We start from the raw sequence: 23,085 nt of genomic DNA on the forward strand, positions 1-23,085 counted from the left end.
TGGCATGACCTCAGGTTATACTGGTCTTTTCAGAGTTCACTTCAGTTATTGTTAAAAGAGGTCTGTACACCATGGCCATACATCAAGAGACAGAGTCATTGCTACATTACAGAGTACAACAAAACACAAGTTTGAATTATGGCAACATTGCAATAAATAGTTATATTTTTTGAAATTTTGCATATATGTGGCAGGAAGCACATTGCATATATGTGGCAGTACAGAAAGAAGAGTACAGTACAGGAAGCAGCTGGGGAATCTTGTATTGAGGGGACAGTGGAGAACACCAGAGAGACTATGGTGACAGGGTTCCGTTTCGGTGTCCTTACCCAGGAATTAAGAGCTGTGATGTTGTCTTTTAGTGGGATGTTAAATTTAGAAATGTTTGAAAGGGAGACAATAATGTGGAATAAAAATATCTGAAGGAGACCTATTTTATGGATAGTTTTCTTTATTTCAAAATTTATTTTGATGATGTCTAGACTAGAGATTTTCATCAACATAAAGGTTTCATTTGAAGTTCATTGTGTCTATAGATCTCAAATAAACATGAAAGGTATAATTTTCTGTCTTTTTTTCTTTATTGCATTTATTGTGGTTACCTTAGTAAATTAAATTATGTAGCTTCAGACAGCATTTTTTTACCTTAGGTTTTTACAAGTAAAATGTTCTGGGGTTTGGTGGTTGTTAGTAAAGTCAATACCTATGTCTTAAGGATATTTATTCTTGTAAAAGATACTTTGAAATCGATTTTGTGCAAGTCGTTAGGCAGGAGGTAGGGTTTTTTGGAGGAAACAATTGTCATACTTGAAAGTTTAATATTTTCTATTTTTAGCCTGGCCTGGTAGTTGGTTGGAGCATTGTCCTGTACACCAAAAAGGTTACAGGTTTCCCCAGCCAGCATGGCTCAGTAGTTGAGTGTCTTGACCTATGAACCAAGAAATCACAGTTCGATTCCAGGTCAGGGCACATGCCTGGGTTGTGGGCCCCCAGTGGGGGGCGTGGAGGAGGCAGCTGATCAGTGATTCTCATCATTGGTGTTTCTCTTTTTCCCTCTTTCTTCCTCTCTTAAATCAATACAAATAAATATATATATTTATTTATTTATTTATTTATTTTAAGAGAAGTTTAAAAAAAAGGGGGGGGGGTTCAAGGTTCGATTCCTAGTCAAGGCACATACCTAGGTTGAAGGTTTGTCAGGAGGTAACTGATTGGTGTTTCTCTCTCCCTTCCTTTCTCTCTTTAAAAAACATAAACATATCCTTGGGTGAGGTAAAAATAAATTCTACTTTTAAATTTAATACAATTATTTGGTTCAAAATTTAGAAAGCTTAAAAGGATAGATGGTAAAAGTCTTCCATCTCTGCCTGTCAGTTCCCATTCCCATATTTTGTATATTATTTTACATGTATGCAAACATTGATTGTAAAGATACATTTCTAGAAATGGAATTAAAAGATTATAGAAGTCATGCATTTGTAATTTTGGTAGACATTGCCATTAGAATAAAAGGAAATATAAGGAAAGAGATATAGAAACATCAGTGATGGGAGGGAATCACTGACTAACTACCTCTTGCACACCCCCTACTGGGGCTCAAGCACACAACCTGGATAAATGCTCTTGACTGGAATTTAAGCAGGGACTCTTCAGTCCAAAGGCCAATGCTATATCCACTGAGCCAAACCAAGTAGGGCTAACAATAGGTTTTTTAAAAGCTAATTTTAATTCACATTTCTCTAAAATGTCTAATGTCAGCCTTTCTTACAAAGTTGTTTATATTTATTTTTATAGTAAGTGATCACCGACAATCCTCAAGTTATTTTGGACTTGATGTACGTCATTTCGTGGTTACGTCACCATCTCCCATTTATTTATAAAAAAAAAAGTTCTGTCATTTTGACGTATGTACATAGTGCTTTATGTTTTTTATTATTTATTTGCCACAAATGTCGGGAATTGTTATCTTTTAAATTTTTTTTTACTGTTTCACGCCATTACTGCTATGTATCTGCTCCATGTGAGTGTCATAGGTGCTTATGTAGGTGGGTTCTGACTTAAGGCGAAAATCACCTTATGTTGCGCTATAGGAACAGATCTCTGACGTAACCCAAGGACCTACTGTATTCCCTTGCCTTCTCTTCTTAATTTCATTCAGGCACTTTGGCAGAGAGTTCAATGGTCCAGAAAACAAACAGAGGTAGTCCACCACTGCACTACTAGTGAAACCAGCCCTGATAGCCTGGGTTGTAATCAGCTCCAACCGCTCCGAGTTCTCAGTATATAGCTGCAGAACAGCTCAGGTTCCACAGACCAGCAAAGAATAAAGAGAAAAAAACAGTACAGGCACTTGGCAGGAATGTCAGACTTCTTGTTAGCATTACAGAGTCACTAAACAGTAGAAATGCTAATGCAACCATCACAGGAGCCCGGTTTGAAGGGGATGCCCTAGCCCTAGCCCCCAAGAAGTAGGTCGTCTTGTGCTTCTCCAGAGCCTCATTCAGCATTGCAAGCTGATGTTGATGCCCACCCAATAGTGCCCCTCATTAGAGAGATACTCTCCACTCAGCCCAGTACCGCAGCCAGTATCCAACAGGAAACGGGGTTTTTCATCAGGCAGATCAAAGAGCTCCAATGCTTGTCCAATCATTTTGGTTTGCATATCAATCATCCTAGAGTTGTGCATGTATTCCCGAGCTTCATTCTTGTGGTAAACAGTTCTGCCGATCCACCATGGTTTGGTCTTCAAGACATGCCGTAGCCTCGCGCTGTGTGTGTGTGTGTGTGTGTGTGTTTGCTAGGTCATCCTTTTTCCAGTCTTTGTCTGGAAAGAGTTTTTATTGGGGCTTTGAAAAACATGCACCCATTGGTATTTCTGAGTTACAGGATTTTCCAGCATGAAGTCTTGGATATATTGGAGTCAAATTGAAAACTACCATGTCATTCTCAAGAGATTCCTGGCTGCTCTGCCTTTTTTTCTACCTTTCAGAGTTTTTTTGTGTTTTTTTTTTTATGGTTTTGTCTTTATTTTTTGTTTTTAAATCCTTACCTGAGAATATTTTTCCATTGGTTTTTAGAGAGAGTGGAAGGAAGGGGGAAGAGACAGAGAAACTTTGATGTGAGAAAAACCTGTCAATTGGTTGCCTCCTACATGCTTCTCAACCAGGGACAGGGATCAAGCCTGCAACTGATGCACTTGCCCTTGACTGGAATTGAACCTGGGACCCATTAGTTCAAGGTCAGAGACTCTTATCCACTGAGCCAAACTGGTTAGGGCTATGTTTGTTTTTTATATTATGTCTAGGGTTTCTACTTATACAGGGTGGGGCCAAAGTAGGTTTACAGTTGTGAGTATACAAACACAGACTTTATTTTTGTATTATTTATTTATTATTCATATTTTCCATTCAAGCAACTAAACCTATTTTGCCACACTCTCTAATGTTAGGGAGGGATGGCTCTATTTCATCTTGTTCAGAATTGCTCCACTCCTTTCTTTTTAACTTATGTAAAAATCGTCTCTTAAAATACAGGATATACTCATCCTTAAATTATACCTATAAAGGACTTTATTAAATGCTTAGCAGTTTGTAAGTACTCTGCAGATATTTTCACTACTTTTTCCTGACCCTATTTCTAATCCTAATGTAATCAATTCTCCTGTACTACTTGTTTTGAAATCATTTGTTCCATTTGATTTATGTATTAGAGGCCCAGTGCATGAATTCATGCACAGGTGGGGTCCAGCCATTCAGGTCCTGATTGGGGCCAGATCAGGGCCAGGTTGGCTGGGGATAGGGGCCATGGACAAATGGCCGGCGGGTCCCATCCCTGATTTGGGGGGGGGGGGGGGTGATTGGGGGCAGGGCTAGCCATTGGGAAAGGGGCCAGGATAGGTTGGCAGGCCAGCCCCACCCCTGATTGGTGGGGGGGTGGGGGCAATGATTAGGGATGGAGCTGGCTGAGGGTAGGGGCCTCACGCTGATGGGGTGGTGAGAACTGATTGGGGGTGGGGCCGGCCAGGGGGAGTTGCTGCAGGAGGTGGCTGGCCAGCCCCACCCCCAATCGGGCTGGTTTGCTGGCCACAGTGGGCATCATAGCGATAGGTCATTCTGGTTGTTCTGGCATTCTGGTTGCTGGCTTTTTATATATAGATTATAAAACAATTTGAACTTTGCAATTTTACCTTTGCCTGTTTGATCTTGTGTATAACAAACATTGAATGCAGAAAGTCATACCCAGCTGAACAGCTTCACAGGAATACACAAAAATCACGCATGCACACACCTCAAACATCTGCTAAGCTGCCTCAGTTCATCACCTGTGTTGTTAAGCATAGTCTGCTAAAACTTTCCATCTGATTTCAGATCACTCTTCTTCTACTACTTTACAATAACTCACTAGCTGCAGCCTTTCTCATGTTTACTTCCACAAGAAAACCCCAGATATTTTTCAAAGTGCCTTGTTTATTGTCATATTTATATAATTTTTAACCATTTAACATGTGTAAAACTGTTGCAATTTTAATGGTTTTCTATCTTCTCTAAAAATGTGTCACTGAAGTTTTTAAATTTTCTACCCCAACACCATTTTCCCCATAAGCCATGAGGTTTTATTGTATGATTTTCCATAAGCACAGAGATTTATAGGAATACATAACTGACTGTAGTTCTACAAAGCATTTCCACTCTACTTGTGTACTTTTTGACCATACTGCTAAGTTTTATACAATTAATAGAGTCAGAGTTTCTAGAAAAATGTATTAAGTGTCTATTTCCCGATGCTATTTGCTGTTGAATTCACACTTGTTGATCTTATTTTCCTAATAGATTGTCTTGTAAAGTTCCCTATGTAAGTTCTCCATATATTCTACAATTTTTCCTCTCCATGTCTTGGCCTTATTTTGTGTATATGACTAATACTAATCAGTTAAACATACTTGTTGATTTGAGAATTCAGTCACATTCACAGTCCTAGATAATATTTTTCAATTTAGGTTAACACAGATTTTAAAATGAAAGCAACATTTTATTAATACAATGTATACTGATGTTGTCATGTCTCTAATTTTTGCCTTTTTACTCATCTATTTTTTACTACTGTTTTCCCCCCAATCAGATTCTTTTTTATTCTGCACAGATACCTACGAAAAGGACATGTACTAGTAAATTAAATTTTACATATAAAACAATACTGAAAAATATGAAAAGGGGGAACTTTTTCAACTTTTGCACTTTCTAAACCCTCTTGCAAAGCATTTTTTCTAAAACACAGTATATTTTCTTTTTATAGTTGATTCATATGATACTCAGGCAGATAATCCTATATAATAAAGCTGTAATATGCAAATCAACCCTCACAAGATGGCTGCCCATGACCAGGCCAGCAGGGGGGTTAGTGAGGGACAACCAAACGACTGAATAAGCAGGCTACATGGTGCAAAATGATGAGGCTGGTTCCAGTCCTGGTCAGGACACCTATGGGAGGCAACCAATTGATATCTTTCTCTCCCCACCCTACCCCCTACCCTTCTCTCCCTTCCTCTCTCCCCCTCTGTCCTTCCTTCCTTCCTTCCTTTCCGTCTCTCTCTCTCTCTCCCCTTTCCTCACTCTCTAAGATCAATATAAAAAACTGGAGGCCCAATGCACAAAATTTGTGCAAGAGTAGGCCTTCCTTCCCCCGGCTGCCAGCACAGGCTATGAACTGGGAGGTCACGGTTCTATTCCAGGTCAGGGCACATGCCCAGGTTGTGGGCTCGATCCCCAGTATGGTACCTGTAGGAGGCAGCTATTTAATCATCTCACATCATTGATATTTCTCTATCTTTTCCTTTTCCTTCCTCTCTGAAATCAATAAAAATAAAAAACCAATACTATAATAATATGAATACATAAAAATATACCATATATTTCTGAATATAAAGAATTCTGTTTCAATTTCTGATTGTCTCGTTAATGTTAATTTTTTAATATTTGAATCCAAATGAAGTTCAAACATTGGGGTTGACCTTACAAATTTTTTTTTATTTTTAATAGATTCCAACACCATCTCCCTATATATTTCCTTGAGATTTATTTGTTGAGTGCCTCTGGTCATTTGACCTGTAGTGTTTCCCATTATTGTACATGCTGGATTTTACTGATTGCACCCGTATGTTATGTAATATATTCTTTTGTACTTCTATTTCCTAATAGCTTTATGGTTATAGAAAGTTGATCAGATTCAGTTTTGTTTTTAATGTTTTGATAGGACCAAGAGTTACACAGGATAGGTTGTCTTTGTTCTCTGCAGGAGCCATTGGTGATCAGGGTGCCTCATTAGTTGTAAAATGATGATACACAAGCTCTGATCCCTACATTTATTACTGGAATACTTTTTTTTTTAATTTATTTTTATTTTTTATTTATTTTATTGATTTTGTACAGAGAGGAAGGGAGAGAGATGGAGAGTTAGAAACATCGAGGAGGGAGAGTCCTCAATCAGCTGCCTCTTACACACCCCCTACTGGGGATATGCCCGAAACCAAGGTACATGCCCTTGACCGGAATCGAACCTGGGACCCTTCAGTTCCTAAGCCGACACTCTATCCATTGAGCCAAACTGGTTTCAGCTATTACTGGACTACTTTTTTGATAAATAGCATCTTCTCTTCATTTACTATTTAGTTAAGCAGTGATACAGTTTTAATAGAAAAAGCAGTATAAATACTTCGTATTTTATTTACCAGTATCATTGTTAACTAACTAGAGGCCTGATGCATGAATTCATGCACAGGTGGGGATCAGGGCTGAGGCTGACTGGTGTCAGGGAAGGTTGGGCTGGCGGGGGGAAGGGGCCTTAAGGTTGGCTGTCGTACTGCACTGACCACCAGGAGGCAGCTCCTGCATTGAGCGTCTGCCCCCTGGTGGTCAGTATGCCTCATAGTGACGGATCAATCAGTCATTTGGTTGTTTGGTCACTTAGGCTTTTATATATATATATAGATGGGTTCTAATATAGTTGTTCTGTTCCAATTTATTGTAGTTACCTATATAACAATGGTGTCCCATCTTTGGCTTGAATTCACTCTTTAAGTCCATAGTTTGAATTAGAATGCTTTTAGATAAGTCAAGCTCTATGCAGTTTCTCATATCTTTCACCAATTCCTGTTATATTATACCAGGTTAACTTCACTTATTTATGTTAGTTGACTATTCCTTAAAGCATCTGATTTTTGGGACCCTTTTTAAAATTATTACTTAAACCAAAGTAAGATTTTAATTTGAAGAATTTTTTTGTAGAGATCTAAAAAATAGAGTTATTAATTATTGTCAAATGACCATCCTCTGTTGTAAGTCTACTCTTCTAGGCTCCACTGAATTCTTATATTCTCTTTTCATAGTATGTAAGCTATTTGTGTTAGTACTTTCAAATGGCTAAATTTCTTAATCATTAGGGGAATGCTAAGACATGGAAACATAAGTCCATTCTAATGAAATCATGTTTCTTATCTTTCCACATTCATGCAAAGTATTTTTCTGCTGTTTTTCTCCTATTCTACCTGCAGTCTTGATAAGAGAAAAAGTTGAGCACTACAAGAAGATTAGAATCTCGGGTGCTTAAATGATGCTTCTGTGATTTTTGAAAAAACTATGCTATCAAATGTTTCCCAAAGTTAATTTAGTTTATTGTTATAGATTTATCTATTATTTTTAAATAATTCTACAAGGTTGGGGAACCTTTTTTTCTGCTTAAGGCCATTTGGATATTTATAACATCATTCTCAGGCTATACAAAATTATCCACTTAAAAATTAGCCTGCTATATTTGGTCAAACATTTAATTAACTCACCCCTAATGCCTTGGCAGGGCCAGACCAAATGATTCCATGGGCTTAAATAGCCATTGGGACCTTCAGAAGATACAACTCTGGATTCTAATCTTAACTCCTTTCCTGTGACTCTCAGTTCAAATAGCTAGATGAACTAGCTATTAAATACTGGACTTAGAAAATATAAATTTCCACTTAAAATGTTTATCTAAAATGTGTTGATCAAAAGACCTTTTTATTTCTTTATGAAAGCTAAGAAAGAAGAAAAGAAAAGGCATAAATCCTCCTCATCATCATCATCCAGTGACTCAGATAGCTCAAGTGATTCTCAATCCTCTTCTGATTCTTCTGATTCTGAAAGTGCTTCTGAAGAGAAGTCAAAAAAAAGAAAAAAGAAACATAGGAAAAATTCCCGAAAACACAAGAAAGAAAAGAAGAAGCGAAAGAAAAGCAAGAAAAGGTCTTAATTTTACTTTTTCAGTACTAGCTTTATATTCTAATTTCCTTCTGTTTATAAATAAATCTGTTGGGATTTTGGATCAATTATATGGGAACATTAAAATAGAAATATTTTATAGCTTGAAGTATTTTGGTATTCTACAGTCTCTAGATTAAATTTGGGTATATTCATTTCCATTTTTAACAAAATCATTCAGTTAATTTTGTCTGCACGCAATGTAATTATACTTTTGGTTTTCTAGATTTGTAATTATGGATGGAATATGAGATTAGTGACAATTGAAGTAAATCAAATATTGTTTTCCTTATTTTTTGTAGCATTCTACCTTGCTCTTTTGGCCTTCATTTTCTTTTTCTTTTTTAATATATTTTATTGATTTTGTACAGAGAAAGGGAGAGAGAGAGTTAGAAACATCGATGAGAGAGAGAGTCGTCAATCAGCTGCCTCTTGCACACCCCCTACTGGGGATATGCCTGCAACCTTGACCGGAATCAAACCTGGGACCTTTCAGTCCCCAAACCGACGCTCTATCCATTGAGCCAAACCGGTTTCGGCTTGTCCTTCATTTTCTTTGCATAGTATAGAAAGCAGATGTTACTGTATCTGTTTGCCCTGTTTTGTCTGAAATAATGTGTTAGTACTAAAATTTGTCTTTATATATCTATTTTCTCTAAAACAACTAATTTCTTTACCTGCATTTTAAGTTTATTTAAGTTTACATTATCCAAGGAATTTCATATTTTGGGCCCATTTTAGTGAGAAATCTTTTTCGAAACTGTAACAATGGAGACGTTTGGTTTTAATTTTTGGTTGGTTAGTTGGTTTGTTACGGGTATAGGATGGTGTATACATTGTGATATTTATTTTTAAATATATTTTTATTGATTTTTTAACAGAGAGGAAGAGAGAGAGAGAGAGAGAGAGAGAGAGAGAGAGAGAGAGAGAGAGAGAGAGAGCGCGCCAGAAACGTCGATGAGAGAGAAACATCGACCAGCCGCCTCCTGCACATCCCCTACCGGGGATGTGCCCGCAGCCAATTTACATGCCCTTGACCAGAATCGAACCTGGGACCTTTCAGTCCGCAGACTGACACTCTATCACTGAGCCAAACCGGTTTCAGCTATATTGTGATATTTTAAAGAAAAGAAATATTAACAATTGGAAATTTGGAGTAGACACATAATAACCAAATGAAACTTGTTTTGTGTTTTTATTAAGCCCATCTAGTGAAAGTGAGGCTGAAAATCTTGATGCACAACCCCAGTCTACGGTCCGTCCAGAAGAGATCCCTCCTATACCTGAAAATAGATTTCTAATGAGAAGAAGTCCTCCTAAAGCTGATGAGAAAGAAAGGAGAAACAGAGAGAGAGACAGAGAGAGAGAGTGGTATGTGTGTGTGTGTGCCTCACAGTGCCTCACAGTCGTTAACGTAATCTCTCTCTTTTTAAGTGTGTACTTATTTTAGACAAATTTAATTGGTGACTTTGTCACAAGATTGAAATCTTTCTTTAGAGGGTAATGTTCATAAAGCCCCTTTTTGCTAGTAACCACATAGGTAAAAGGATAAATTGACAATGCAAACAGATTTTGAGTAACAGTTACTTTTTAAGAAAAATAAGCACTGTGAATGCTAAAAAGATGTTAAGTGGAATTCTAAACCAATTCCATTTAAAAATGAGATGTGTTTTACTGTGTTATTTGTAGATATTAAACTTTTTTTCTTTTTAAAATGAACTTCATTGAGGACAAATTTACATAAAATAAAATGCACCCATTTGAAGTGTACAGTTCAGTTATTTTGTATACATTAAACTTTTAAGTAAAAACCACTTTCAGTTTCTCTGATGGGGAAAAAATTCTGTTTTCTTTGCATGACTTAACAATATTTTGGTAATTAAAATTGATATGTTCAAATAGTTGCAGAAATTTTCTACAAAAAAGTTGAAGTCTTTCTCTTTATATATGAACAAAGAGGAATGTTATAAAAGTAATAACAATTCTGAGCGATCCCCCAATACTTTCATAATACAGTAAAACCACAAAATTAAGTATTTGTAATTTTAATATAGATTGAATTTTTATTTTTCCTCAGGTATTAAGTTGTTTCTAAGAAAGTAAATATTAAAGAGAAAATGTTTGAACTACCTTAGAATGACCTTTTTAAATATAACTTATATGGATATTGTTAATGCTAACAATATTAACTCATTACTTGAAAATGATTTTTCCTTTTTGGTATAAACCATGGTATAAAAATTTTGCTAATTCAGACTATATTATTTCTGCTTAATCTCAATAATTATACTTCATTATTATTTTATTATCCATGGACAACTACTTATCCTACATCAGTAAAAGGCTAATATGCAAATCGACAGAATAACAGAACGACTGGTTGCTATAATGCACACTGGACACCAGGGGGGCACTCAACGCAGGTGCTGCCACCTGGTGGCCCCTGTGCTCCCACAAGGGGAGCAATGCTCAGCCAGAAACTGAGCTCATGGCTGACAGACACAGTGGTGGCGGCTAGAGCCTCTCTCGCCTCTGTGGCAGCGCTAAGGCTGTCTGACTGGTAGCTTAGGCTGGCTCCCAGCAGGGAAGGCGCAGGCTGGGCTGAGGGAACCCCCACTCCCACCCCCGAGGGCACGAATCTTGTGCACTGGGCCCCTGGTAAGATAATAAGGTACTTTGGAATAAGGTAGTTTTAAAACTATTCTCTCAGGCATATGGCCTATACTGAGCTCTTCTGATGATTTTCCTTAGCACTGTCAGGTTAACTTCATCTTAGTAATGATTATGTAACAATGTTTCTCAACAGGGTACAATTGGGATTTGGGGACAAATTAGTTGTTCTTCCTCATGCATTGCAAGGTTTTAGCATTCCTCACTCCTGGGCACTTAGTACCAATAGCACCCTCTTCAGACATTGACTGTTGAAAAGTGCTTCTACTTTTCTAGATAACTGTTAGGCATTGATAACATTCCTGGTTGAAAACCACTGATTATATATGATTTTAAATTTATTACTTTAAGTCGGCAAAGCTATATTTCCCAGATTTATTTTTATAAAATAATGTTTTAATGTTCTCTTTGCTTCCTTCTAGTAATCTACTTAACTCCCAGCCTGCTTCATACCAGAGGAGACTTTTAGTTACTAGGTCTGGCAGGAAAATTAAAGGAAGAGGACCGAGGGTAGGTCATTCTTTTCCCATAAATCCTTTTTTATTTATTTCAGAGAGGAATAGAGAGGGAGAGAGAGATAGAGACATCAGTATTGTGAGAGAATTATTGATTGGCTGCCTCCTGTACACCCCCTACTGGGGATCGAACCCGGGACCCTTCAGTCCACAGCCAACAGAGCCGAACTATTTTGGCCTTCCCATAAATCTTAATAGTTTTGCATTTATCTTAAAATAATTTGAGTGTTTTTTAAGTAGTTGTATATGTAAGTAACTGAAATTCAGAGTATGTGTGGGTATTGAATTATGTTCTCTTTTCATAGTAACTTGTTTGTATTAGTACTTCCAAACTTAAAATTCATGGGGTGTTAATGGATTTTTACAAAACATGGTATAAAATGAAATGAAAGTCTTTGCTGTGCCCCCTTGTCACTTCCTGACCACTATATCTCTACTCTTGTTAAAAATTAACTCTATTCTTACATTCCATCTCTTTTTAAAAATATATTTTATTGTTGATAGCATTACAGATATCTCCCCTTATTCCCCCTTTACCTCTTTTCTCCCACCCCCCCTTTGTCTTTACTAGATTGTCCCTGTCAGAATTTAAATATCTGTGTTTTTAGCATTTTAGAAACTTAGGTATACATAGTATATTGTTTATTTACTTCCTACTCATTCCTCAGCCATTTCAGTTTGTCATCTACCATTCTGCTGAAAGCAGCACTTGCCCTGTGGTTAGCTTCCTGTCACAAAATCCAGTGGATCCTTTCAGTCTTTGTATTACTTAATATCCCTACCTGTAATACTTTTTTTTTCTTTTTTTTTTTAAATATATTTTATTGATTTTTTTATAGAGAGAGAGTGAGAGAGAGAGAGCTAGAAACGTCGATGAGAGAGAAACATCGACCAGCTGCCTCTTGCACACCCCCTACCGGGGATGTGCCGAAACCAATGTACATGCCCCTGACTGGACTCGAACCTGGGACTTTTCAGTCCACAGACTGACGCCCTACCACTGAGCCAAACCGGTTTCGGCATGTAATACTCTTTTTACTCCCATCATATTTTCTTCCTATCTCTGGCTATTCTATCTTGGGTTTCCAGCGCCAGTTCATACCCTTCTACCCCACTTTTAAATATTGTGCTACAACAGGTTTCCAACTCTTCTCATTTTGCATATGCTCCTTGGATAATCTCATCACTCCCATGGCTTCAGTGGCTCCCTATATGCTGATAAATGTCAAATTTTCATCTGTTCTTCTCTCACCAAAGGCTTATTTGATAGCCATTTAGTTGCTTAATGGGCACCTCAACTCAGTATATACAATAAGCACTTTCTCTTCAGACCTCTTCTTCCTTTAGATTCCTGGACTCATGGCAGCCACCACCACATGTACAGTTACTAAAATTTCAAGCCCAAGAATCATTTTGTTTTTCTCCTTTCTTTGCTACCATATATATCTTATTCATCACCAAGTCCTCTCAGTTTAACCTCCTTAATACTCTGAAATCTATCTTCTCTCAAACTCCACTCCAGTAATCTTAATTCAATTCATCATATATTCTCAGAACTGTAAATATCTTCCTAACTGTTCTCATGGCAGTTCTCAAACTTTTTTGTCTTAGGACCTCTTTATAATCTTAAAAACTATTGAGGATTCAACAGAGCTTTTGTTGATGTGAATTATATCTATTAAAATTTACTCTTCTGGAAATTAAAATTGAGAAGTATTTAAAACACAAGACTACTATATATAAGCACATAATCTATTAACTATGAAAGCAAATACATCAAAACATGCCATGTTGTCTCTGAAAAATTCCATTGTGAGATAAAGAATGAAAGTGGAGAAGGCAAATAATGTGATATTATGAAAATAATTTTGACCTCACAAATTCCCTAGACCATACTGAGTCTTGGGATTCCTAAACCACACTTGAGAATCACTGATGTAATCTTTTCTCCATAGTGATCTTTTGAAAATGAAAATCTAATTGTGTCACTCCTTTTTGTTGTCCTTATGGTAAATCCAAAATTATTACCATGACCTACAAGACCTCACAAAAGCTAGTCCTTGCTTACTTCATCAGATTATCAAGTGCTACTTTCCTTTGCAGTTTTGTCTTTGGCCACACTGATCTGTCTTCTGATCATTTCTAAAACATGCTATTTCTTTCTATCTCAGGACCTTCAAACATGGTATATTTCTATGTCTAACATGTTCTTCCTTACCCATCTATCCTCACCCCCTTTTATCTCTTTTTCCTCACCCTTGCCTAGTATCTTCTCATACATATTCCATAGCTTTTAGCTTTTACTTATCATCTTAACTTTTTTACCCTTTCCTTACACTAGATTAGATATCTTTGTTATATATTCCCTGAGCACCTTTTACTTCTCCTTTTATATTCATTCTTTATGAATATATGTTTCATATCTGTGATAATATGTCTGTTTCTGTTCTCTTAACCTTGTAGAATATAAGTTTCAAGGGAGCAAAATCAGGTGTGTCTTGACTCACTAATACTTCCTCAGTATGTGGTCAAGTGGTTGGCCATTCTAAGAGTTGAAAAACTACTAGTTGAATAAATAAGTATCTGTACATTGACTTGTTTTTTGTTTTTTAATAATATGGAACTTTTTGCTTTGATGCATCAAGATCACATATTTCCAATTGGAACTTGGCAACTTGTGAGGGTTCTTAAACCTATCCTGCTTGAGCATCATTTAAATAGACAGTTCTCTAGAGAAGGCTTGGGTGGCTAGAGTTTCTGTGGTTAATGCTTATTTGGAATTTCAAGATGTTTTTGAAGTATTTCTTTCTCATTGACTTCCTGTCTGAAAATTGGAGAAATTTGTTATTTTAGAGGGCATAGAAATATCAGACACTTTATTTGAACCTAGAAATATATACTCTTTAGTTATGGTATAATGCTTTTATATTTTCTAAGTTAACTTTCCCCTTTTTATTTTCTTAAGCGTTATCGAACGCCATCTAGATCCAGATCAAGGGATCGTTTCAGACGGAGTGAGACTCCTCCACATTGGAGGCAAGAGATGCAAAGAGCTCAAAGAATGAGAGTATCAAGTGGTGAAAGATGGATCAAAGGGGATAAGTAAGATTTAATTATATTATTTCAAAGGTAGTGAATATAAATATATTTTTACTAAAGTGCATCCAGTTATTTGTAGCCGTTTCTGGGTATCTTAAGGAAAATAGATTATCATTTTAGCTAATAATACCAGTTTTTTCTTAATAAAAAGGCTTTTCCCCCCCCCCCCCCTCTTACATTTTAGGAGTGAGATAAATGAAATAAAAGAAAATCAAAGAAGCCCAGTTAGAGTAAAAGAGAAGAAAATAATTGATCTCAGGCATGTGTCTGAGAGTCCAAACAGAAAAAGTGAAAAAGAAAAGAAAATTAAAGACCATAAATCTAACAGCAAAGAGAGAGAGGTCAGAAGAAATTCAGAGAAAGAAAAAGATGATAAGTATAATAAAAACAAGGTGAAGAAAAGGGCCAAGTCTAAAAGTAGGAGTAAAAGCAAAGAGAAATCAAAGAGTAAGGAAAGGGATACAAAGCATAATAGACATGAAGAAAAGAGGATGAGATCAAGAAGTAAAGAAAAGGATCATGAGAGTACAAAGGAAAAAGAAAAGTCCGATTCTAAAGGAAAAGATCAGGAAAGGAGTAGAAGTAAAGAGAAGTCTAAACAGTTAGAATCAAAGAGTAATGAGCATGATCATAATAAAAGTAAGGAAAAGGATAGACGGGCACAGTCTAGAAGTAGAGAACGCGATACAACTAAAGGCAAACACAGTTACAATAGTAGAACAAGGGAACGAAGCAGAAGTAGGGACAGGAGCAGAAGAGTGCGATCCAGAAGTCATGACCGTGACCGCAGCAGAAGCAAGGAGTACCATAGATACAGAGAGCAGGAGTACAGGAGAAGAGGAAGGTCACGGAGCCGAGAGAGAAGAGCTACACCAGGAAGATCGAGAAGTAAAGATAGAAAGAGAAGGAGGAGAGATTCACGGAGCTCAGAGAGAGAAGAAAGTCAAAGCAGGAACAAAGAAAAACATAGAAACCAAGAAGGTAAGAGTTCACACAGAAAAGAAAATTCTGAGGGTGAGAAGAGAATGCACTCTAAAAATCGTGATCATAATAGTTCAAATGATAACAGAGATAAAAAGGCGGATAGAGAGCAAAGTCCAATCACAAAAATAAAACAAAGTAGTCAGGACAATGAATTAAAGTTCTCCACATTAAAACAGAAGGAGGATGAGAAGACCAGATCCTCAGTGGAAAAAGAAAACCAAAAATCAAAGGGTCAAGAAAATGACCACGCACATGATAAAAATAAAAAATTTGATCATGAATCAAGCCCTGGAACAGATGAAGACAAAAGTGGATGAGTGAGTTGTATAAATTTATTTCTATTCTGTCTCAGATTTTAAGTTTTAGAGACTTGCTGATGAATCTCCTTTATGTTGTTTCTTCTCATTGTTTTGGGTTGTTTATGTTTGTCCTTTTTTTTCTTTTTTAACGTGGACTTTATTGAGTTGATCTTTTGATAATCTGCAAGCTGGATAATTTGTACTGCTAAAGTTTTAATAAACTTGAAATGAGAAAAACACTTTGGTGTAATACTGTGTGCTGTGTTTCACTATTTCATGTATACATTTTTGTGTTGCAACAATCAGCCAATAGCAAACAAGCTATTCCTTAATTTGTGTGATCATTCATTTGGAAACAAATATAACTGATTGTTGGAATACATTGTTACAAAAGCTCATGTTACTCATGATGAAGTCTTATAAAGATTTTCTGGTTGAATTTATGGCTTATAATAATTTTTATGCAGAAACAGGATCCTAATAACTTGATATCTTAAGGCATTAATTTTGATGTTATAGCAGTTTGTGCTTTAAAATAGATATTTAGTTCTTTATATAGTATTTCATATGCTGTTCTTTATAATTCCACTCATAGCTTGTTTCATGATATTTTTCATGTCTAGTTCTGTTTTTAACTATCAAAAATAGTTCAATTTTTTTTTCAGTTGATGTACTGATTAAGCTTGACTTGCTGTTATACAGCATCTGACAAGTAATCTTGGAAGATCAGACTGATTTTCAATCTGTGTTGATTTCATTTGCTTTTAGAGAACCTTGTTTATTATCCTTCTCCAAAATGGAAAAATACTTTTCTCACTAAAGCATACCACTTGTGCAACTCTTGTTTGATTCTAAAAGTTGTTAGTATTGACAAGACTTATCTTTTTTGGTCACTGACCTATAAGAGTTGAGTATTAATTCTGCATGTTTTGTTTGTGTTGTTGGTGTGTGTGTGTGTGTGTGTGTGTGTGTGTGTGTTTAACTTAAACTGCACTAATTCTCATAGCTGTTTCAAATGGCAAGAAAATATCTCTTTTTAATATATGTATCACAGTAGTGTGTAGCATGTTTATGACTGGTTTCTTTCTATTCAGGTGATTTATACCATTACTATTAGCATTATTTTACCTAGGCATGTATAACATTGCCACTTAGAGTAGAAAATTGCAAAATTTAATAGCTAACAGAGTTAAACACTAAAGATATCTAAAGTCCATTTAAAATTTTATGTGTTGTACATTGCTATTTTTGTGATGTGTGGCCTTTTATTTTGTAATTTCTAAATAAAATACTGAACATCCAGCAAACACAAAACCTGCCTCATTTGAAAAGGAATTTTAGAATTCAAATTAATAGTAACTTCTAGAGTGTTTTGTACTTTAATATTTGTCAATATAGTGTCAGTTTCTTGGTAAACCCAGTAGCTAGTCAATGCTGTTAGTACTAAATGAAGCAGTGCTTAACATAATGTGATTAAAACATTAATGATACAGTTGGCATTATGGTAGTAGCTGTTTGCATAATGAATAATAGGGTAATTATATGATTGTAATTCCTTGAAATAAATATCCACAGTGGAGTCTAATTTTTTCCTTGATTATAAAAGTAATAGATGTTTATGATAATTCAGGATGGTTGATTCCTTTGAAACTTTGAACACACACCCACATTAAGGTAATTAATTGAGTCTAGAGTGTATAATCTCTTACATATTTTAAATTAGTTATTGTTTATTTTAAATTCAATACATTGCATTTTTAAAATATTTGTTATATACTTTTTGCACATCAAGAAAGATGCTATTTAAGAAAAGATTTCTAATCGAGTTCTATTTTTAAAAAAATGCCATGACAAATAAACATACTTCTATATTGTCTGATCCCAGACCTTTATCTACTAAGAATTATAGGCAAATAACAAATGGGGGAAAATTTAGTAATTTCTATAAGTATTTATATCAGAAGACCAACTCCATGCTAAGCCTTTAAAACAAAAAAAGCTTTATTAGCTGTTTTAACAATAGAACAGATTTTGGCAAAGGAGATGATAGCTGTCAGGTAAGTTTTATATTCAGAATATAAAGAACATTTAGAAAATGATTAAATAGCATTTACTGTACCTCAAGTCTTCCTTTGCATCCGAATAGCACACAGCTCAAATGGTCCTTTCCTCCCACTACATTCTTAATAGTTGTACCACCTTTAGTTATTACTTTGAACATACTCGGTTTCCCTAAAAGACAGCTATTTAATACCTTCTTGTAATTTTATAGTTATGTTTGAGCTTACAGTTTACCTCTAAGAATCTTTTTAAATATATGTAATTAGTTTCAGAGGGAGAGGAAGAGAGAGAAAAACATCAATGATGAAAGAGAATCATTGATCAGCTGCCTCCTACATTCCCCCTACTAGGGATTGAGCCCTCAACTCGGGCATGTGCCCTGACCAGGAACCCAACAGTGACCTCCTGGTTCATAGGTCAATGGTCAACCACTGAGGCACACTGGCTGGGAACCTCTAAGTATCTTTGACTTAATATCCTCCTAAAGATTTAAATAAGTTTGTCTTTATTGCCTGAGAAATTTTTCATGATTATTATTTCAAGGGAACACTTTTCTTCCACAGAAATTGACACAACAGAGTGATTGATACTAAATGACCAGTAGAGAGAGGAGCTGCTTGATTGCTTTACCATATTTAAAAATATACAGTTAGAGAATTCATACAGAGACCATTGTAGTTCTTAAGCTCCGTAAATCAAAGCCTTCACAGAATTTTTTAAGAATTTGACTGATAAACCTATCCCTGCACAAGTGAGATATTGATTCATATTGGCTTTATTGAATTGCTTTTGATTCTTGTACCCAGTGATAGATAGGAAACTGAAAAGTAAAGATTTCCTAATGTTAAGGACAGGAACACATTGGATTTCTGGTATTTTGAGTATGGTATTAACTGACAGTTCTAGTTTGTTTTCACATTAGTATATTTTTTAATAAGGAGTTCGTTGTGCTTCACCCTAGGTGGCAATTTTTAAAAATATATATTTTATTATTTTTTACAGAGAGGAAGGGAGAGAGGTGGTTAGAAACATCAATGAGAGAGAAACATCGATCAGCTGCCTCCTGCACACTCCCCGCTGGGGATGTGCCGGCAACCAAGGTACATGCCCTTGACCGGAATCAAACCCGGGACCCCTCTGTCTGCAGGCTGATACTCTAACCACTGAGCCAAAACGGTTTCAGCAAGGTGGCAAATTTTTAAAATCAGACTTTGAACCTTTAATAAACTTACCTTCACTAGAAGGTAAGTTTACTTTAAATATACACCATATAGATGGTTTTTACGGAGAAACAAAAGTCATTTTTCTGTTAACTTCTGGTCATGTTTACTATAATTACTCAGTTTATCATTTATACATTTAGAATTGAATGAAGTTTCCAGTCCAAGGATTGTAGCTTTATAACCAATTTATCATGAAAAGATATGTTTTGTTATAAATACTTGTTTAAAAGTAAACTCCAGGATATACAGCACTGGCTGACTCCGGCCTGCAGTGGGCTTTCCAGCTGCCTTTAAAAGGTTCAGGTAACGGCAAACGCTGGGCTGGGCTGTGACACAGGAAGTCAATATTAAAGGAAAAGAAAAATCACATAAATTTTTAAAATTCTGTCAGCAAGGTAGGAGAAGGGATTTGTTGAGGTACGGGAGGGAGTGGTGGGACTGGCTTGTGTTTCCTCCCACAACCCCCCCTTTTTCTTCTTCTTAAAGCAATTCGTTTACCGATGTGAGTTTTCTTTCCCTTTGAGTGTTTATTGTGTTTTGAAGGATCAATAGTGAATTGGGTATTAGTACGTGGGGATGTTAAAAGTTGTGGCTGCTCTCATTGTGGAAGGGAAAAAAACAACTAAAGCACTTCTTTTCCAAGTTCAAAGTCACTGTGATGTATATTTTTTAATGAAATTTAGGAATAAAGCTCTTGTTAACAATTGTAAAATGTTTCAAAATGCTGCTTTTCTTATCATTAGTCTAGTAACTTGTTTTCTGCAAACTGCATTTTGTAGAATTTAAGCTCTGAAACTATGATATATCAATTTTTATAGTTTGTATTAAATAAACTATACTATAATAAATAGTTTGTTTTTATATTTTTAAAATTGTTTATTTAACCTTTATTTTTATTAAAAACTAAATAATGAAAATCAACTAAAATACAATTTTATTTCACCCATGGAGATATAGAATCTGCATTGGGGGGGGGGGGGGGGACTGAGTAGTGTTTAACAATACTGAACTTATTTAAGAATTCAATGACGATTTCCAGAAGGTTTAGGAATAAACCGTAGTGTAAATGTTTAATCATGATGCTTCCAATTGCGATGTGTCTTTTGCCTCAGCAAGCTTTTAAGGTTATACTTGGAATTTGTATTACTATCTAGTAGAAAAGCCCATTTGCTTTTTAATTTCCCAGCATTAGGAACGCTATTGTATCATTGGCCCTCCAGTTTAAGGGTTCTAAAACCATAAAAATGTTAATTATAAGAAAAATTGATTCTAGTTTTTGACTTATTGTTTGGTTGTTATTTAAATGAGATGTATATAGGCAAAATTTACCTACTTAGCTTAAGAGCTAGTCACAGAAAGTATATATGCTTAGGTAAAAACATTCTGACCATCCCAATGATTTGTGTGTATTAACAGGTGAATATTATTAAACTTCCAGGTTCTGCAGTGTTTTTAAAATGCTTTATTTAACCAGGAGAATATGTAAAATGTAAGCGCTTCATCATATGGACTGTGCAAATTGTGTATTAAAATACTTTTAGTATCAATTTGCTTTTTCTATTTTCATTGCTTTCTAGGTTTCTTTACTAAACATTTCTTAATCTAATATTGTATTTCCTTTTATTTTAAATGCTGGTTCATAATTTTTTATTCTCAACCCCCCTCCCATAGTCCTCAATACTCAAAATGTCTTGGTTTCAGTTTAAATCTTTGCACAAATTTTAGCTATGGGTTTTTTTTTTATTCAAAGTAGCAGTTTAGAGCAGTTACTAGTATGTATCCACTGTTATGTGTTTTGCCATTCTATTCTTTACACTGAATTGTTTGTGATTAATTTAAAAGCTGCACAGCCTTTTTTTTTTTTTTTTTTTTTGCTTAACTCTAGTAGAAAGTCTAGCCCAATAGAATCCAATTATATATGTTAGGGAGAAAACTATATTTCAGTGTCTTATCCTACACTCAGTTAAGTTGGTTATAAAACATTTAAGTAATCAGTTTCCTGTTTTTATAACGTGAAGATAACTTTATCTAAAATTAGTCATCACCCCTATATAATATACTCCCTAAAACACTTGAAAGAATATATGACAGAGGTTCCCAGATTTTATTAGTTCGTTTTGCCTTTGCATGGCAACCCTAGGCCAATATATATATATATATATATATATATATATATATATATATATATATATATTAGTTCTATTAAATGGATAAGTTCAAATAGCTAAAGCATGCCCTAACAACTTGGTAGCAATGAAAAAAATTATATCACTCATATTTAAAAACAATTGGTTACTAATGGGAAGTGTGCAACTTAGTGCACTACTCAAAGTTTGGAATCAGAATGCCATCACTCTTGTGCATTATCATGGCCTACTTGCATTTTATCCCAGCAACTGCTAAACATCCAGGTTTATAAAAATAGGATGTCATCGAAAGCAATGGCATATCTAATATATTGAAACTGAACTTTCTTAAACGATAATACCTATAGAGTCTTATAGATGTCCAATATTGTTTACCTTTAAGTTTTTAAAATATCCTACCAGTTGTGCCATTGTGAGTTCGCTATGGTCCCTTAGATCCCCTTGGCATACAATTTTGGAATCATTGTATACAGTGTTCTTTTTAATATTCAGCTACATTAGTCTTTTAGCGGGATTTGTTTAACATGTGATCCATAAACCAGAAGTTATGATTTGGAAGATGGCTTTGCTTACAGAAACATCTATATTGTTTTTTGTTTTGCTTTGTTTTTTAAGTATAGGTGGCCATCCTTGTCCCAGATATACTTAATCACAATCTGGGGTATGGGCAGGAGTCACTGCCCTGTGTAGCCTAGAGGATGGTGAGGAAGTCCTGAAATTACATGATAATGTTTGAGGTGGGTGGGGGGAATAATCCACCTTACTACTCAAGGAGCTATGTTTCATCATTCCCAGAGAGGATCATGACCTCACATTTTTTTTTTTTAATATATTTTATTGATTTTTTTTACAGAGAGGAAGGGGGAGAGAGAGAGAGCTAGAAACGTTGATGAGAGAGAAACATCAACCAGCCGCCTCCTGCACACCCCCCACTGGGGATGTGCCTGCAACCAACGTACATGCCCTTGACCGGAATCGAACCTGGGACCTTTCAGTCCGCAGACCGACGCTCTACCACTGAGCCAAACCGGTTTCGGCGCGACCTCAAATATTTTTGCTGTAAGACTTGGTCCCTGAGAGAATGATGATCTGTGTAATTTACACCTATACTCAGCATTTCCATTTGTAGAAATCTATTTCAAAAATACACTGATGAAAATATGAAACAAAGTTATTGGCAGGAATTTATAGTAGCAAAGATGAGATCATACATATCTATTGGTATGCTGCTGGTTGCATAAAATGTATAAACCTGCAACAGAATACTGTGCCATGTTGTGGGAAATGAGGATCTTTATATCACTGGACTGTGATCTCTAGGATATAATAAATGTAAAAAGAAAAATTGTTTTATGCAAGAGTTAAATGAAAATACACATATTTACTTATTTTAAAAAACAGCAAAGAAAAATTGTTTTATGCAAGAGTTAAATGAAAATACACATATTTACTTATTTTAAAAAACAGCAAAGGACAACAGTGAAAAGGTAACCTGGAGGAGAAAATTTTTCAAATCATACCTGATAAGGGGTTAATATCCACAGTATGTAAAGAACTACAACTTGCCTAAACCAGTTTGGCTCAGTGGATAGAGTGGCGGCCTGCGGATTGAAAGATCCCAGGTTCAATCTGGTCAAGGGCATGCACCTTGGTTGTGGGCACATCCCTGTAGGGGGTGTGCAGGAGGCAGCTGATCAATGTTTCTAACTTTCTATCCCTCTCTTTGTAAAAAAAAAAAAAAATCAATAAAATAAAAAGAACTACAACTCAACCAAAAAAGCAATGGATGAAAAAATTCAAAA

The 23,085-nt window shown here is 35.6% G+C and overlaps 1 protein-coding gene and 1 pseudogene across 16 annotated transcripts in view; one reads left to right on the forward strand and one right to left on the reverse strand.

Moving 5' to 3' along the window:
• Positions 1-16,091, forward strand: part of PPIG (peptidylprolyl isomerase G) — a 36,989-nt gene extending 20,898 nt beyond the window's left edge. For 8 of the 15 annotated variants that reach the window (XM_084892314.1, XM_084892301.1, XM_084892310.1 and 5 more), the window contains 5 exons: positions 8,063-8,270; positions 9,489-9,668; positions 11,378-11,465; positions 14,436-14,572; positions 14,754-16,091. In XM_084892314.1, the coding sequence (XP_084748440.1) occupies positions 8,063-8,270; positions 9,489-9,668; positions 11,378-11,465; positions 14,436-14,572; positions 14,754-15,870 (1,730 nt within the window). In that variant the 3' untranslated portion in view covers positions 15,871-16,091. The remainder of the gene's footprint in view (positions 1-8,062; positions 8,271-9,488; positions 9,669-11,377; positions 11,466-14,435; positions 14,573-14,753) is intronic. The other 7 variants (XM_084892315.1, XM_084892304.1, XM_084892305.1 and 4 more) reach the window with 1 other exon arrangement.
• On the reverse strand, positions 2,075-4,606 carry LOC311626889 (18S rRNA (guanine-N(7))-methyltransferase-like; annotated as a pseudogene). Its single transcript has 2 exons — positions 4,580-4,606; positions 2,075-2,743 (listed from the first exon to the last, which is right to left on the reverse strand). The product of its transcript is annotated as an 18S rRNA (guanine-N(7))-methyltransferase-like (transcript).
• Positions 16,092-23,085: the final 6,994 nt, after the last annotated feature.

The sequence above is a fragment of the Pipistrellus hanaki genome, assembly GCF_964339955.1.
Source record: "Pipistrellus hanaki genome assembly, chromosome: 8".
Classification (NCBI taxonomy): Eukaryota; Metazoa; Chordata; class Mammalia; order Chiroptera; family Vespertilionidae; genus Pipistrellus; species Pipistrellus hanaki.